This window comes from Candidozyma pseudohaemuli (genome assembly GCF_003013735.1).
Source record: "Candidozyma pseudohaemuli strain B12108 chromosome Unknown scaffold00008, whole genome shotgun sequence".
Classification (NCBI taxonomy): domain Eukaryota; kingdom Fungi; phylum Ascomycota; class Pichiomycetes; order Serinales; family Metschnikowiaceae; genus Candidozyma; species Candidozyma pseudohaemuli.
In genome coordinates this window covers 392699-409861 of record NW_020194442.1, presented here as the reverse complement: position 1 = coordinate 409861, position 17163 = coordinate 392699, and the positions used below count along the sequence as shown (strand labels likewise).

General features: G+C 47.0%; 5 protein-coding genes across 5 annotated transcripts; 2 read left to right on the top strand and 3 right to left on the bottom strand.

Annotated features, from left to right (window-relative positions):
- Window positions 1-1456: 1456 nt before the first annotated feature.
- Window positions 1457-3721, top strand: MNN15 (putative alpha-1,3-mannosyltransferase; the record flags this gene model as incomplete). Its single annotated transcript, XM_024858720.1, has 1 exon — window positions 1457-3721. The coding sequence occupies one exon, from the start codon at window positions 1457-1459 to the stop codon at window positions 3719-3721; it is 2265 nt and encodes a 754-aa protein (XP_024713207.1).
- Window positions 3722-3799: 78 nt separating this feature from the next.
- RPM2 (ribonuclease P) lies at window positions 3800-7528 on the bottom strand (the record flags this gene model as incomplete). The annotated part of the gene is made up of 1 exon (XM_024858719.1): window positions 3800-7528. One exon carries the CDS (start codon window positions 7526-7528, stop codon window positions 3800-3802), a length of 3729 nt encoding a protein of 1242 aa, XP_024713206.1.
- Window positions 7529-8163: 635 nt separating this feature from the next.
- On the bottom strand, window positions 8164-10041 carry C7M61_003377 (SCF ubiquitin ligase complex subunit; the record flags this gene model as incomplete). The annotated part of the gene is made up of 1 exon (XM_024858718.1): window positions 8164-10041. One exon carries the CDS (start codon window positions 10039-10041, stop codon window positions 8164-8166), a length of 1878 nt encoding a protein of 625 aa, XP_024713205.1.
- Window positions 10042-10955: 914 nt separating this feature from the next.
- C7M61_003376 (translation initiation factor 3 subunit) lies at window positions 10956-14756 on the top strand (the record flags this gene model as incomplete). Its single annotated transcript, XM_024858717.1, has 1 exon — window positions 10956-14756. The coding sequence occupies one exon, from the start codon at window positions 10956-10958 to the stop codon at window positions 14754-14756; it is 3801 nt and encodes a 1266-aa protein (XP_024713204.1).
- A 142-nt stretch (window positions 14757-14898) lies between these two features.
- WRS1 (tryptophan--tRNA ligase) lies at window positions 14899-16185 on the bottom strand (the record flags this gene model as incomplete). Its single annotated transcript, XM_024858716.1, has 1 exon — window positions 14899-16185. The coding sequence occupies one exon, from the start codon at window positions 16183-16185 to the stop codon at window positions 14899-14901; it is 1287 nt and encodes a 428-aa protein (XP_024713203.1).
- Window positions 16186-17163: the final 978 nt, after the last annotated feature.

Genomic DNA, 17163 nt, shown 5'->3' with positions numbered 1-17163 from the left:
GAAGGGGTAAAGAGACGGCCCATTCTCGGCAAGAAGTGTCCCGTTTTCCTCAGTTTTGAATAAGGGAGCCTAAATCTCATCGAAGGATATGTTGGCGGATAATGAGAGCCCATTGATATATGGCTGCAAACTGGAGGTAGATCGTCGTGGCAGATGCACAGAGGGCACAAGACGAGAGCATAAAATGACTTCGAAAAGGCATTCGAAACCAAGAGTTGAAGAGTTTGGTTTTCTTCTGAGAAGATGAAAATTGACCCAGAATGGAATCTACCTGAGTAATGCATCAGGAGGGATGACAGGCTCAACATTGGCACACGATTTGCCCTATTGCACTAGAGGAAGGCTGCACTAGAGGAAAAGTTACACTAGAGGAAGGTTGCACTTGAAGAAAAGGTTTACTCGAGGACATGTCCATGAATTGAGGCCAAAGAGTTCCGAAGATCGAAGATTTACCTGACTTGAGGTAGTTCTTTGTCAAGCATCAAGACAAATTACGCTCTGTGAAATGGACAGAACTGAAAGTACATCAAGAAATACGAGCCTTCAAAGTGGGCATCTCTGTCATCAATGGACTCGCTACTCGACTTCCATAAAAGTCCATTTCAAATGAGATTAAGTGAAAATGCAACACAGACTAATTGAATCAACTGAGAGTCAAGCTAACCCAGAGGTCCTTTGCAAGACTCAATGTGAGCACCATTTGCTACATCCCCAAAGCAAATTCCGCTATACGGCTCTTTGGAAAAACAACAAAAAGTACCATCGTACGACACTAGAGATAGACCCTTCGAAACACACCAGAATCACCGCAAGTGTTGATAATTGCCTGATTAGGTAACTACCAAGACTCGCCCGTCCTCGACACAGTTTCTTGCAAAGCACTCTGTGCACAATGGCAATCAGGGGCGCCTGAGTGATTTCTGCAAAACAACCCAGTGATCCGGAAAAAACGGACCCCTATGATAACCCTCAATGGCGTTGACGCACAAAGATGGCGCAGCCGGCCAGGAACGGAACACAACAATCCAGGCGCCGAGGCTGCCTAGCGTAGCCATTATTGTGCGAGCAAAGCCGCTGATTGCCGAGAAGTTTAAGCGTCCATGGCTAAGCAATACTAAGGGCGCCGGGACTCTGCCAATGTCGCAGCCATTTAGGCGCCACTGCGGCGAGGTTCGACTTGGAACAAGGTTATCTTTTTATCTTTTTTAGAAACCTTGATAACGCGACGAAAACTCTATTTGATGATTCCGTTTGAGATTCTAGAAGTATGGAAGACCCTCCCCCGCCTTGGCATCAAATAATGTCGCTTCTTGAGACCTCTCTCAAGCAATGCAGGTGCTGCAACCCTTGACACAAGATGTCGCGCATGTCGGGGCGGCTACACAGCCCATTCTACATTAACTTCTTCTATATAACCCCTGATCCAAATGGCGGACGGTTTTTCCAAGGCATCCAGATGAAATCGCCCTTTGCCTTCTCAGGCCGGCTCCACAAACGAGGCCTTTGTTTGGTGACCGTGCTTTGCATATTGACCTTGGTCTCATACCACTTTGTCGACTTTTCCGTGGTGACCCAGGATATCAAGATCGACTACTCCGAGACTGGGTTCGGAATCAACGACTACTACGTTCGGGATCTACTCCACTACCCAAAATACAAGTACTCCTTGACCGAAAATTTTCAAAAACACGTCGGTGATTGGGACGCCTTTGTCCAGAAACCTCTAGCTGAAAAATGTGGCCAGTTCTTCCGCTTTCTAGAGAAGGAACAGCCAGATTGGGAGCTACCCACGTTATACCAAGAGGTATACGACAAAAGCTGTGTACTGAAGGGTCTCTTCTTCCAACGTGCTTACGAAGCAGTCCAGAAGGAGAAGAAGAAGGCTGGAAATCCTGATTTTGAGACAATCACCGATAAAGAGCAAGAGGAGATCAATGACTATTTCAACGAGAGAACCAACGTGACCCACAAGCTTGAAACTCGCATGGCTGACCTCATGACGGTCGTCAGGCTTTACGGTAATTGTTACTTTGGCAACGAAGGGTCAGACCCAGATCCTGACATTCAAGGCCATTGGGCCAGGCGAATGACGCCGTTTTTCCACGACCAGCTCCCGGTTTTCGAGACCCCCGACGGTGCAATCCTCGAAAATCACTTCCCTGGAGCACGCAGCTATAAACCAGACGACACCCTCATTCAGTATTATCACGAGAATATGAAAGGAAAAGGCATTGTTATTTCAGCCGCAACCCGCTACACTAAGGATATCACCCGCTTGATCAGAGTGCTTAGGGCGCTCAACAACAAGCTTCCAATCCAAGTGGTGTACCGCGGAGACTTGCTGAACCGATCAAAGAAAACGCTTTCGGCAGCCGCCGTGGCTCCTAAAGAGGACTTTCTCAGTGACCGCTTTACAGACCAAAAGCTTCTCCATAAAGTCATTCCTGAGATTGACTTGTCCGACCCGGAAAAGTTCGGCTCTGACTATCCAATCCAGCACCTTACATTTGTCAATATCGAAAGACCCATGAAGGGCCAGGGAAAGCACGTTTTCTCGGGCTACAACAACAAATTGTTAGCGTTGATGTTTACATCGTTCGAGGAGGTGATGTTGGTAGATGCCGACGCCGTGCCTTTGGAAGAACCGCTTTCGTTGTTCGCTTCGCCTGAATTCCAGGAAACTGGTGCTTACTTCTTCAGAGACCGCCTGCTTCGAGACAGCAACGATTGGATTGAAACAAACTACTTCTCCAAGCTCATGCCTCACCAGCACAGCACGCTTGACCTTGGTCTTGGTATCAAGCCTGTGACTGACTACACCATGGACATTCCTTACATGAGAGGATGGAGACACACGCAAGAAGCTGGAATTGTTCTCTTCCACCGCAAGAAACACTACACCGCTAATTTAATTTTGCTCCCCTTGGCACTCTGGGGTGAGCCCATCAAGCTGTCCATTTGGGGCGATAAAGAAATGTACTGGTTGGCCATGGCCATGGCTGGTGATGAGCACTATCTGTGGAGTAAATATGACGCAGCTAGTGTGGGTGAACTTACAACGGATCTGTTCCGGAAGTTGTACAATGCCCTGGCGGCTCTGGAAGTGTGTCTGACCCATCCTGGCCACATGCTGTCTTCAGGACGAATTTTGTGGATTAACCTGGGTTTCTCGTTTTGCAAGAAAAATGGATACAGCAGAGACGAGCGCCGCTTCCCGTTTTCGACTTTTCAGGATAAAGAAGCATTAAAAGATTTGTACCAAGCACCTCTTCGGGTTCGAGATGCTGTCGTGCCTCCAGGGATGCCGCCATTACGGCCTCAAGGAAGCCCCGTGGATCTCACCGTGGAAGTGAATTACAAACTCGAGCTGAAAAACCGCAAAAAGGACGTTGACCAAATAGACGAAGTGGAGCAAATTGACCAGTATGAGCCCCAGAAGGGCTGGGTCAAGTCTCATTGTTGCACAGACTACTACTACTGTGCTTATAGTGCGATCGAGAACTACGACAACTCAGGAACTATCGACAATTCCGGATCCGTGTTTTCCTTTGGCGCCGAGGATCGAAAGCGTTACGACTTTTTAGGAAAGGTATGGATCACGGGAATTCGAAACTTCCAAAGTTTGGAAGTGACCATGCCGCCTTTAAGTGATTATCCAACTTACGAAGGTGCCACTCCATACACCCTGGATAGCTTGGACTCTATCCAAAAACTAGACTAGAACCTACTTCACTTCACCTTGCATTAGTATCGTTGATTCGTTGCATTAATAAATATCATTCCGTCATTCTATGCTGTTCTATGCTTGTGCTAGCCTCGCTAGGTTGATTTTGTCACCGACCCTTTGTAAAGCCGACTCAAATTCTCTCTTGAGCACGCTGGCTTCGTGGGCTGAGGTGACCCTAATTTGCAAAAAGTAGAGGTTGACAATCGACGCTGTCTCTCCTCGGTTAACGAACTTATTGACAAGAACGTTCAACAAGTCACGAGCGTCCATGAGTCCGAGGAGACGAATCACATTAACAAGGTGATCCACCGCCAACTCCTTCAAGCGCATCGTCTTGCAAAGTCTGATAACAGCTTCAAACTTGGCTCGGACTGCACGCGAGTCTGTGGTTAGTCTCGACGCAGCAGTCAAGTGCTCAACCATGCTTTCGAAAATTGCACCTGCGGTGCGCAGAAACTTTGAGTTCAGCTCAAAAAGCTTGTTCATACTACCCACATCATGCTGAGAGAGAAGACTGATCGCAAATGTAGCCACATCATGGTCAGTGCTGTCCTGCTTAGTGGGAGTTTCTCCTGTCATCTGCATCATGAAACTGGCAAATTTCACCCGTTCGTTTAAAGCCACCGACCGCTTCGCCAATTTGCCAAAACGGTCTACGACGATTGCGTAGTTACCTCTAGAAATGTAGAAGTCGACCACAATCGTCAATAATTCATTTGATTCCATCAAATGCTTGTTTCCTTCTTTATCCGAAAAGAAAGTTTTCATTATAGCCATCACCTCGTTGTCATTGTTCAAGGCAATGTGGCACGTAAGAAGGGAGGCCAAAAAGTTGATATCCCCCTCTGTTGTAAGACTGAGCTTCTTGATACGTTCTTGCGACACAACATTCACAACCTCCTTCAGTTTGCCAATGCTTGAAAGTTTGAACATAAACTTGGATGCCCATTCATTGTTGTCACAGCCTTCAAGAAGCCTTTGAAATGCACCTTCGAAAATGCTCAAGAAATATGAATTGTTAGTGTCTTGAGAAAATGATGCAAGGGCATCCAACACACGGCTGTTCTCAAGCGCTCCACTCTCATCTCCTTTAAGTAAGCTTTTGAAAACTTCGATATTCACCTTCTCATGACCTAAGGAAATAAGGGAGCACAACAAGGCATGTTTTTCATAAAGCTCCAAAGACAGACCTAAAAGTCTCGCGACAAACTCCTCAATCTTCATAACCCTTTCCTTGCATAACGATTCAACCACGTAATTTCTGTTGATGATGAGTTTCCAAGTGAGGGCATTGAAGTTGAAACCTGCCTTGAAAGCACCTTCGAAATTCTCCACACCTTTAAGATAATTGATAGCGAGGATATGTGAATAGTCCATAGAGATCACCGCTTTACTCAGCCCACTGCTGGGGGCAACGATTCCGAGTATCTCACAGACGTCCGTTATTTCGTTGGTGATGGTTAACGTAGTTGATGACGCAATCAAGTAAGTGAAAGAGTTTATCAAATTGTGTTTGAATTGAAGAAGCTCTTCCGAAAGCTGCAAGTAGTGGTTCTCAGTGTCTTCAAATTCTTTCAAGAGGTGCGCTTGGTATTGCAAAATTCTCAGCTTTGCCTCAGATGACACTTCTCTCGAGCCTGCGATGTTAACAAGGTACGTCATTATGGTCATGAGGCCATAAATGTTGTCCTTAGAGAGATCAAACTTGGCGAATGAATCAATCACCATCTTCGAGTTGATTAATCTCTCAAAGTTGAATTCCGAAACAATGTTAACCAAGTAGGGCAAGTGCTCACTGACGAAAGCATTCAAAATACTTGAATCATGGACATGACGAGCTGCCTGTTGTTCCAAAAGTGTCCAACAAAGATGAATGTACTCGCCATTTCCTGAAACCTGCGCAGTGTTGATGAGAAACAATACCAATTTCTTCGACACGTTCCAATCACCTATCAAATGATCCTTCGCAAGAATCTCCTTCATCAAGCGGTGTGCTTTGCTATAATCACCTAAATCAATGCTCAACGTCAACAAATACTCCCTGCAATTCGCAAACTTCTTGGGATATATCGTTGCGTCATACATGTTATTTTGATAATCAGATCTGATCGCAACCTTTTCGTATAGATTCCAGATGATACTGTAGACGTCCTTTTGTTGTTTCAGTATCGTTTGGTCACTCGAGGCACGTCTCAGCATTTCAAGCATGGAATACTCATTGATGAAAAGGGCAATAAGCTTATTGTAAAGCTGAGTGGAAAACTCTGGAAGGTAAGGAACATCGTTAAACTTGTTCATGAGATTGTAAGCCTTGTGCAAATCGCCTGCTTTGCCACTCGATGTGATAGCCTCGAGGTAGACGGAGATGAGAGCCGAAACTTTTTGCTTAGCGACAACAATGTTTTTATCAGATGCTTGTAGGGACGACTTGTAGTCTACCAATATGTCATCTAAAAACTTTGTCGCCAAAGACAAGTTGCCGTTGGCGATCAATGCCAGTATAAGAGCCGAGTAAACATTGTACTCACAACTCATTAATTCCGGAGAGGACTGAGCGTTGGTTTTGAAATCCTCAAAGACAGAGATGAGGTAGTGGTGAATGTCTTGTGGGCTCAGATTGGGCATACCCAAGGAGGCGAAGTGCTGGGACAACTCGATGAGACCAACATAGAATGAGCCTGCACCAGTCACTGTCGTCCTATGTTCCAAGATTTTTTCGACGAGATCGACTGTCAAGAGCTCCGGAAAACTGGTAATAGCAGCGACCATGTGAGGAAGTATGGAAGGAAGTGCGAGATTCAGGCAGTCCTTCAATGAAAGAAAAAGGTCAGTGCCTACCTGGCCGAATTCTTTCGCCTTTGCCTCAAATTCTTGATATATGTGATGTGCCACAGAAGGAGAGCGGCCGGCGCTGACTGTTTCGACACAACCTTCAAAGATTCCTTTTAGGACAAGATTGTAAGTGGTACTGTCGGGTCTCAAAGATGTGCTCGAACAAAGGTGAAGAACATCCTGATAAACGGTGAGAAGATTTGTGAGTTTTGACTCGATGGAAGCGAGAGAGGACTTGTCGCTGTCAAGTGCTCGAGACAAAATAGATTCAAGGACAATGTTGTAAAGCTCGATGGTGGGGAGGGGAATATCGTTTCGTTTGAGTGCCTGGTATAATGGATATATGATGTCAAGGTCCTCGGGAGATGCATGGGTGTTGTATACTTTCGTGATTTCGTCACACTGAGACTTACGGAAAGACTCCGCGAATGGCACTTCTTCGCCACCGAACTCTTCCACAACCTCCTCTATTTTAGGTTGTGACAAAGGGGTGATTTTGAGTGGCTCTTGCTCTTTTTCAGTGGCAGATGTAGTGAATGACCTTATGAAATACTGCTGCTGCAGCAAGTGCTTGGGTTTCACCAATGCCCAAGATGACAAGAATTCCTTCGATACTGTTTTAAGGTGATCGATGTGGCTGTAAACCTCTTCTTTGACTTTACTTATGACGAAATATGGAATGTAGATTGACAGCAGTGATCCCGAGGGGAACACCATTAAGACATGGGAACCACTGTCATGAAGGCCGTTCTTCTCCTCTCGTCTCAATTCATGATTAAAAATTGTGAAGTAGATGCCATAGTGGCCATTTGAAATGGATAAGAACTTGTGGTTCGAAGGATGGGGGTCTTCGGAACGCCAACGTCTAGTATGGTTTCGCTGAAATTTAGTCACAGCATTATTGTTCAAGTAGGGAAGGGAAGACTGGAAGAACTGGATTCTCCCCAGCTCCCTTAATTTGAATGACATGACAAGACAGGGCTTTAATGCCTTTGTGTGGGGAATTTGCTATCAGTGTAGCTGTTTTGAAAGAACGATATTTAATTTGCAGGGCAAAAAAATGAGTCCGTATTGTATGGAACGATCTCGCAAATAACGGCAAATGGATTTTTTTTCTACCTGCCGTCCGCTGTATCCCGTAAAATTCCGGCACCGAGTAGTGCATCCACGGATGGTGGTACCCACAAAATCAGGCCAGAACCTTCATTTTGTTATCTTTTCGGCCCAATGAAAATGCTTTTAATGAAAGCTTTTTATTTTTTTGTAACGAAGAACGATGGTTTGAGAAAGTGCTTTGGAGACCGTTAGTGCGCTAAAATCGTGACTCAGATCCTTGGCTGCAAACCTTAGTCAACGGCAAAGCTCGATAATTCCCGCCGGTCTTTTCCCGAATCCCATTGTTGAGGAGGCTTCGCATCGCTTGGCGAGTCGTAAAAACTTCCGAAAGATGATGCAGTAAAGGGACTTGAGGGCTTAAAGGGTCATGCCTTGATTATATTATTATCCCTGAAGAGAGTCAGATCTCGCTAAGGTGGAAGTGGAAAACTTGGTGCACCCGAACAACCAGTATCAACGATGTAGTTCAGCGACCCAGCTCCTTAAAATTAAATATCAGTGAGCGAAATCTCTATCACCTGGCGAAGAATGTCGTCGTCACTTTCCTCAATAGGCTCACCTGGATGTCCCGTAGCAGGCTGCTTGAAAAGCTCATGAGATCGCAGGGTTCCTTCAAGCGGAGTGACTCTTTCCAGTTCCTCTCGAGAAAGCGCCAATGCCCTCTCCAAGTCGTCATCTTCGCTGGTGTCAGGGACGCTACTAGCACTTAGCGCCATTGCCATTCGGAGCTCTTCAGCCTCGCTTTCGAGCTCTGTACCATTGTAGCGATCAGCCATGAGTTCTGCACGGCGACGAGAATCTTCAAGGGTATCATAGTCGTCCAATTGAGCCTTGATGTGTCTATGCATAGCATGTCGAGAAGAACCCTCGGCAGCCTGAGGTGTATTAGGCTTCCGCTTTGATGAAAGCGGAGCGTCGCCGAAACGGAAATATTGAGCTACACTTCCGCTGACAACCACACCAGCAGCCTGGTTTGAGCTGAAGCTCATATGCCTGATGGGTGGCTCGCCTTCTCGAAAGAGCTTCCGCAGAACCTTGACACCCTCTCGAAGATACTCGCCCAGGTGGGAGTCGTAAAAATGCACAAAATTAGGTAGAAGACCAATGGCAATGGTGGAACTGTTGAGTGCCACAGCGGTCCAATCGAAGATGCCAAAGGGGGCGTCGTAGCGAGGCATGATCCTCGTGAGAAGCTTGATTTCGCTGCTAGTATCACGAATGTTGAAAGTACCGACACTGCCGTCAGAAAAAATTAAAGCGAAAAGACGACCGTCGCCTCCAGCAACATCAGAGTTTCTCACTTTGCGGTCGCTTTGCTGCAACTTGCCTCCAATAATGCTTACTTCTTCTGGAGCCTCTGTTTCTCTGACGAAAACCTCCTCGGCGAGATGGAACACCTTGACGGTAGTTTCGTCGTATGCCACGACGTTCATGTCTGCGAGATCAATGCGAAAGTTGACGTGGGGCATCAAGGCGATTCCATGCGCCACACGATGGGTTTCTTCACCCAGAGATAACTCGTAGGCGATGATTTCTTCCTCCGTGACGACAACGACAGATTTCGTGAAATCACTTTCCACCTCGAGCACGCCGCAAGTTTGGCTCACAAAAATTGTCCGTAGAAGCGTAGTAGCGCTCCAAAGTAACAAGAGCCCGCCTCTCGTACCTGCCACAATCTCTACTTTTTCCCTGACCTTTTCAAACGTTTCATTGAGCTTAAGAGCCACAATTGGATCGTCCGTGGGGCCCTGAAGCGTGGTAACGGACTGCTTCCCCAGTCCTGTGGCTGATGATGTGATTAAGTTTTTGAGGAGAACCTCGCCGTTGGGCTTGCCCACGCAGAGGTGGGACCAATTGCTGTCAACAGCCATGCCCATAGATAACACGCTGTTTTCGGGGAAAAACACCTGGTTACGCCCCGTGGATAGCGTACACATGGATATGGCACCCAGAAACCGGGCAAACGTCAAGATCCTGTCGTGGGCAAAATCCACAAACACACGAGGCGGAACCCTCATGCCGAATTCGTTGTTGACAAGCGCATAAGAGTGGGAGTATGCCCGAGCTTTGGCCCATTTCCTTGCCACAGCGACTCGGCCTAGATACTCCGTAAGCCACATGGTCAGCCCCGTGACCGAAGCAAACACGTTACCTGTGCCAAAGCGGTTATGGAACGCCTTGATCCAAGCTGATTTGTCCAGCACCACGTGGTTCCATTTGGAGCACACCAAGCGGAGGTCTTTGAGTTCCACAGGTTGCATGTGGGCAAAGACATTGAGAAGGACCTCATCGGGGAGATCGTTGATGTGGACGTTCTGGTGATGTACTTCATCAGAAGACGGTGCTGTATTGCCCAAGGAGTCCATGGTGGGGTAAGATATGGTGGTACCTTTAGAAAAGGTGGTGGTTGATGGCGATGTATGGATGCGAAAAAGTGAGACAATAGGTGTAGGTGAGGAAGCGAGATAAGGCGGTAAAAGGGTCGGGTTGTTTTTTTAAGGGGGATCGATTGGTTTTTTGATTTTGTGAATTTATCGATTTTTGAATTATCTACTTCTTTTTTGGTCTGGCCGTCTGGAGGTTGACAATTGCATGGGGGTAAGGGTTGAGTGATCGGTCTGGATAGATGTGACATAACGAACGATGAGGGCATGACGATGTCAATTTTTTGATAGTTCAATTCCGAATTATCTTGAAACAATTCACCAAAAAGTTTGTGGGTCTGGCTGCCTTGGACTACTAAGAGAATCACTAGAACGACTGTAATTGCTAGGAGGCTTGAACCCAAGATCTTGAAACTCGATATAAATGGAACCTTCTACCATTTAGGCTCTTTCATCTGCTCCACGACTATAGTAAATTACCATGTAATCGTGGTTCACTGAGTATATGATCAACCACTCCATCGTCCTCAGCATAGCTAAGTCACCGAAGCACAAGCCCTTTTGAGCAATTCCCCTTTACAATAACAAAATGAACAAAATTAAACAAAACCACAAAACTAAGAATTCCACCAATTCCATCACACCGAAGGATCTAGCATGTTTCATCTATTCCGCTCACGTCAAATTCGCAGCCAGTCGGCCAGAGCAACTTCCACGAATCACACCGTAAAAGGTATATTGAAACTCCTCAATAACCCTGGCCTTTCAAAAACCACCTAAAAAAGGTCTCTAGCCATTTTTCAGAAACCCAAATTTATCCCACTTTCTACAAGCAGCCCCACCGTCCTGCAGCAGTCTGAGGAATTTTTCACTCACCAAAGCTACTCCACAACGAAATGGCCGAAAAGCCCCAAGACCCCCAGGACCCCCAGGAGGTGGTGTTGAAAATAGCCCTTCCGCTGTTCTTGGGCCAGAAAATCGAATATGTGGAAACCCACCATTCCTTGACCGACTCCATCAACGACATCAAGGAGGCCTTGGCTGCAAGCTCCATGTTGAGCCAATTGACCAACTACAGTTTGTTCTACGGCGACGTCAACGTGACGGAGTTCGATGATTTTGCACCTTTGCAGGACGTTTTCGGCCAGCCCGGCAAGTACGACGTTCGTTTGGCCGAAAGAGCCTACTCGTTGAAGGATGTGTACGACCATCTTCTTCGTTTCAGAGAGAGTATCGGCATGAACTTCTTCGACCACGCTGCCCGTGCCCAGGGCGTGGCTGCCGGAAGCACCAAGTTCAACCGCTTGAAGTTGGACGGCGTCAAGGAGACACAGAAGCCAGAGAAGACGGAATCTGAGGAATCCAAGGGTGTTGCAGAGGAGGTTTCTGAAGAGGAGAAAGCTCAGATCAAGGCTATCGTCGGCAAACTTATCGAGCCTCAGGAAACCAACATTGTGGAGGTTGCATCCGCAGACTCTGTGCTTGGATTGTGGAAGCTCCCTATCAAATCGCTCACCTTATCGCAATGGAGTGTTCCTCAGATCCAGAAAGCCAGAGGCGACTTGCTTTACCTCACGTTGACGACGTTGGAGAGCGAGACGTTTTCCGTGACATGCCATGTGCTGGGTTTCTTTGTGAACCGCTTGTCGAACGCCAATTTTGACCCTTCCATGAAGACCGGTGCTAAAGAGTACCTTTTCCACAATTTGGTGAGTGCCTTGTCGCCACGTTTTCTGGAGGCTGTCGAGGGCAACAAGCAGGCCATTTCCCAGGGATCGCAATTTGCCGAAAGCTACTTGATTCCATCCCAGGCTGCCGTGACTTCTCCATGGTTGGTCACTGAGACCCAGGTTAGAAACGCCATTGTGCCCGATGCATTCCGGAGCCAGGTGCCTCTTCTTTCCAACGGTGTCGATGGCGCCGATTTGGTCAAGGACTGGAACGAGGAGTTCCAGGGGATCAAGGAATTCTCCAAAGAGCTGTTCAACGAGCGCTTGCTCAGAGACAAGTTGATCAACAAGTACATCCAGGAGTTCAGCCTGGCAGCAGCATCCACGGCGGTAGAGATCTTGAGGGGTAACATCACGCCCTTGAACCCCAGCGAGGCCAAGGAGGACCACATTTTCTTGAGAAACAACATCTTCTACAGTTTCGGTGTCAATGCTACTGGTGCCCACGACAACACCGGTGGAGACGAGGCTGCCCGCTACTGTTTTGGCAAAGACTTGGCTACTGTCAGGCTCATGAACAGACTTGATGTCCAGGGCGTCAGCAATTTGCTCACTTGTATTGTGGACTACTTGGGAGAAAGAGTGGTGTGCCAGGCTCCTGTTCCTGGTGTTTTTGCTGACCAAACCGACGAAAACGGCGAACCAGTTGATAAAATTGTCCAGGGCTACTCCCACGATAACAATGTGATTCACACCTCCGAGGAGTTCAACGAGGTGTTGAAGCCTATCGGTGAGGCCTTCCACTTGAAGTCCCACAAGGTCAAGTTGGAGTCTGGCGCTGAGACGGAAAGCGAGATTGCTCTTTCCAAGGACGCCAAGTGTATCGTCGGCACTGACCACAGAAAGTACGTTATCGACTTGTACAGAACCACGCCTTTGGATATCGAGTTTTTGGATGCCCACTTTGATGGTTCCGAGACGTCATACCCCCACAAGGAAGCTTCGTTGAGACACGATGCTGTGGAAGAATGGTACAAGAGAAAAGCCGCTGCTTTGTTCAAGGTGGAAACCGAGAGATTGGACAAGGAGGGTAAGCTTGATGGCGATGAGAAACCCCAAGTTGCCATTCCAGTGGACCAGATTGTGCTCAACCCAGATGTTTTCACCGGTGTGGACGAGCTGAAGGCCGACCAGGAGGACGTCCGGGAGGTTTCTGCTTTTATCAAGAAACAGTTGATTCCCGAGTTTTTGGACGACATCACCAAGAACCTGGTTCCTTTCGATGGTGCTCATTTGACCGCTTTCATGCACCGTGTGGGTATCAACATGAGATACTTGGGCTACATTGCCGAGGAGGCCTTGAAGAGAGTTGCCGATTTTGAGAAGGAGAATGAGGAGGCCATCAAAAAGAACGAGGTCGAAATCGCCAAGAAGGCCGAAGAGGAAAAGGACAAGAAGGATGAAAAAGACGAAAAGAAGGAGGAGGACAAGAAAGACGAAGAGAAGCAGTCTGCTGCCAAGTTGGTTCCTGTCAGAGCCAACATGACTGCACTCCACGGCCTTGCTGTCCAGGAGATGATTGCCAGAGCCTCCAAACATGTTCTTCGTAAGTTGGGTAAGGATGTTCCATTCCTCTTGAAGCCTTACTTGGTTGCCCATTTCCACAACTGTTTGTTGGGCCAGGGTGTGAACTCTACCCCAGAGGTTGAGATCGACAGCTCCATCAAATCCTTGTTCTCCACAAAGGAAACTTCTTTCACTTCCATCAAGCCTGCCGAGGTGATCAGTGCCATTGAAAAGGAGGTGTATGCTCGTTTCAGACACTCGCTTTCTTCCAACTGGACTGAGGCAGTCAAGCCTTTGAGCTTGATGAGAGACATTGCGCTCAAGGTCGGTATCCAGTGGAAAGCTCAGCCTTATTTCTTCACCCAGGAGGATTTTGAAGCCAAACCAGCTGCTCCTGCTGCCGTGGAACCAAAGGAGCCTGTTGAGTCCAAGAAGAGAAAGAACAAGGGCAAGAAGACCCAGGAAAAGGCATCAACGCCTGCTGTTCAGCGCAACACTGTTTTCGTTGCTGACGATATCATCGACATTGTCCCAATTATCAAGGACGCTGGCTACCGCTGCTCAATGGTGGACGAGATTTACGAAACAGCAAAGAGCCATCTCAACAAGGGAGACGCCGAAATCGGCACCACACTCATGACCGAATTGATCTCGTTCTACCAGCAAATCTACGGCTCGGTTAACAGCGAGATCTCGTCGCTCTACTCCACCTTGGCCCAGTTCTACACTGAAAGAGGCATGTCCGGTGAGGCCTCTATTGCAGCACGTAAGGCCATTATCTTGAACGAGAGAATCTACGGTACCGACAGCTACGAAACCATCAATGCCTACATCAAGGCTTCGTTCTTTGACAGCTTGAACAAGGACCACGCCAGTGCTTTTGCGCTCAACGGACGTGCTCTTCAATTGTGGGAGCAAATCTACGGTAACAACCACCCCAACGCCGTGAGCACCTTGACCAATTTTGCTGCCATTTTACAGGAGATGAAGCTCTCGAAGGAGGCCAGCAAGCTTTTTGCCAGAGCCATCGAGGTTTCTGAAAAATTGAACGGTTCCCTCTGCGACATCACAGCACTCATTAGACACAGATACGCCATTACCTTGGTGCATTTGGGCAACTACAAGGGTGCTCAAGAGCAGTTCACCCAGGCTGGAGAAGTGTTCAGCAAGCTTGTGGGTCCCGAGGACACTCTTTCTAAGGAATGTGCCAACTTTGTCACACAGATCAAAACCTACATTGCCTACAATGAACACCAGGCTGCTGAACAGAAAAAGCAGCAAAATGGCAAGAAAGCCCCAGTGAAGGCGCCTGTCAAGACTAAGGTTCCACAGGGTAAAGGTAAGGGTAAAAAGAACCAGACGTCAGCATCTGACCCTTCAATCGCTTCCAAGTCTGTGGATGAGATCTTGCAGTTCATCGAGGGCAACCAGGGACTGAAGAAGAACAAAAAGAAGCACTAACCGCGTAAATATTCTTGTAAGTAGTATCATGTTTATAGTCGACGCATATTAGATTGAGATGGATGTAGTGGGGGTGATGATGATGATGATGGTGATGATCCCTCTACAAATAATCATTATGCTATATCTATTATCCTGTAGATTATTTCTTTGACTTCTTCACTCTCTCCTTAGCTGGGACCTTTCTCTCAGCCTGACCGTACACAAGCTTGTGGGGCTTCATGAACGAGTCTACAACGTCCTGGTCCACCTTGGATCTTCTCTCCTGGTAAGCGGCAACGTACTCTTGAACCACGGCAATGCACTCCTTCTTCATTTCAGATGACATGATCTCACCCTTTCTGTAGCCGTCAGCCAACTTGGCCAACTTCTCGTCATCGTGCTCGAAAAACGAGAGGTACTGGTAGGCAACATCAACGTCAACGTTACCACCAAGCTCCTTGTGCTCCTCCAACGTGGCTCTACCACCAGAGAATGCGTACTTGTTGATCTTCTTCTGGATCTGCTTGGGTGTGTCGTCCATGAAGATAGATGTGGTACTGTCAGAGGCCGACATCTTCGTGGATGCACCCTGCAAAGCTGGGAAGAATTTAGCATGGATCAAAGATGGCTTGCTGAATTTGAGCTTGTCGGCAACATCTCTGCAGACTCTGAAGTATGGGTCTTGGTCAATGGCACATGGAATCAAGCAGGGAGTCTTGGGAGGCAAGTCCAAAACCGAAGGGAAGGACGAAGGAAATGCTGTGGCAATCTGCACAGATGCAAAGTGGAGCTTACCAATGCAGTCGGAATCCTGGAAACCAAAGACGGCCTTAGCGGTGGAAGTGGTGATTTGTCTAGAGGTTCTGACAATATTCTCGTAGAAGGCAGGGTTCATGAACTCCAAGTCAGAAAAGATGAAGGTGTTCTCAGGCTTGAAACCCACGGCGATAATGTCCTTACAGTTCTTCTTTGCAAAACCTTTAACGTCTTCGATAGTCAACTTCTGCTTGAACAAGAACTTCTCGTCATCTGTCATCTCAATGACAAGAGGCACGTCAAACACGTCCTGCAACCACTTGGTGAAAATGAATGGAACCATGTGGCCCAAATGCATTGAGTCAGACGATGGGCCTCTTCCAGTATAAAGAAAGAATGGCTCTCCATGTTCATACAAGTCCAAAATCTTGTGCAAATCTCTCTCGGAAAAGAAAACACCTCTTTTCAAGAGCGGGTGGGGCTCGTGGCCCGTGATTTCAGTGAATTTTTGCAAGGTCTCTTCAGTGATGATTTTGGTGCCAAACTGAGCCGAGAGCTTGTTGTAGTCGATACCTTGTGAAAGACCATTCTCGTCAACAGCACCCTCTACCTCCCAAGGCGTGATTTTCTGCTCCTGAGTTTTCTTTTCCTCCTCAAGCTTGAGCTTTTCAATGTCAATCTGTTCAGCCATGGTGAAGATTGAAGATGGAGTTGGAACGAAAAAGTAATTGGTCACGTCACGTGGATCACAGGTGACTCAAGTCTGGAACGATAAGACGAAGGCATGAAAACATACCAAGATGAGGAGAAAATCGATGGTGATAATTTGAAGAGGAATAGAGAGGTTTTTCAATGAATCGAGTGATTTCTTTTTGGCATTATCGCTGAAGGGTGCAGCGCTGGTGGTTATAAGTTTGGAGAAGTGACTTTAGTCCCTGTGTTCCCATCAATGAACAAGGGACCAGAACATTTTACTTTCATCCCAAAATACTTGAATATTTTGAAATCGAGTTGTTTATAAAGCAGAGTTCTGTTTTGCGTGGTGCATCAATTAGAGCACAGAATGGCTGCGAAAAGGTCTATAGTACTTGTACGAAGCTCATGCTCTTCAAGAGCATATCAATGTTGAAGAGAAGGAAAAAGAGCAATTTAACATGCGCTTGAAACTTATAGCTCTAGAAGTTCGTTTTCTCTATCATAGGCTGAACGTGTTGCAGCTTCATCATCATAGTTCTTCACTTGAGATGGTCCACCTTCCAGATCGCCAAAAGGCTCAATAAGGGCATTCGCCTCTCCAAGTTTGTCCCCTTAAATATCCAGAAGCGGCACGTACCCAAAAACGTTCGTTTTCATTGGAAACTTTCATGGTTGCATGTCATCGGTCTCGAACTACAGTCACACGAGTGAACCACCAGTCAAAACTTAGCTTTCAAATGAACTTCAAAATGTTTCTGTAACTTCTTCGTGACCTTTCAAGTGTAAACCGAGTCTTTATGTTTCACATCAAGCATCCAACTAGCGATATCACTCAAGTACCGCTTCAGATGCATGTAATCAAACCATGATGGAATCCTACTATCATTCGAACAAAGATAACAAGGGTATACCACATCTTGTTCTCAAAGCGTATCCACTACAATTGCAAATACCGTTGCAGAGTTTATTACAT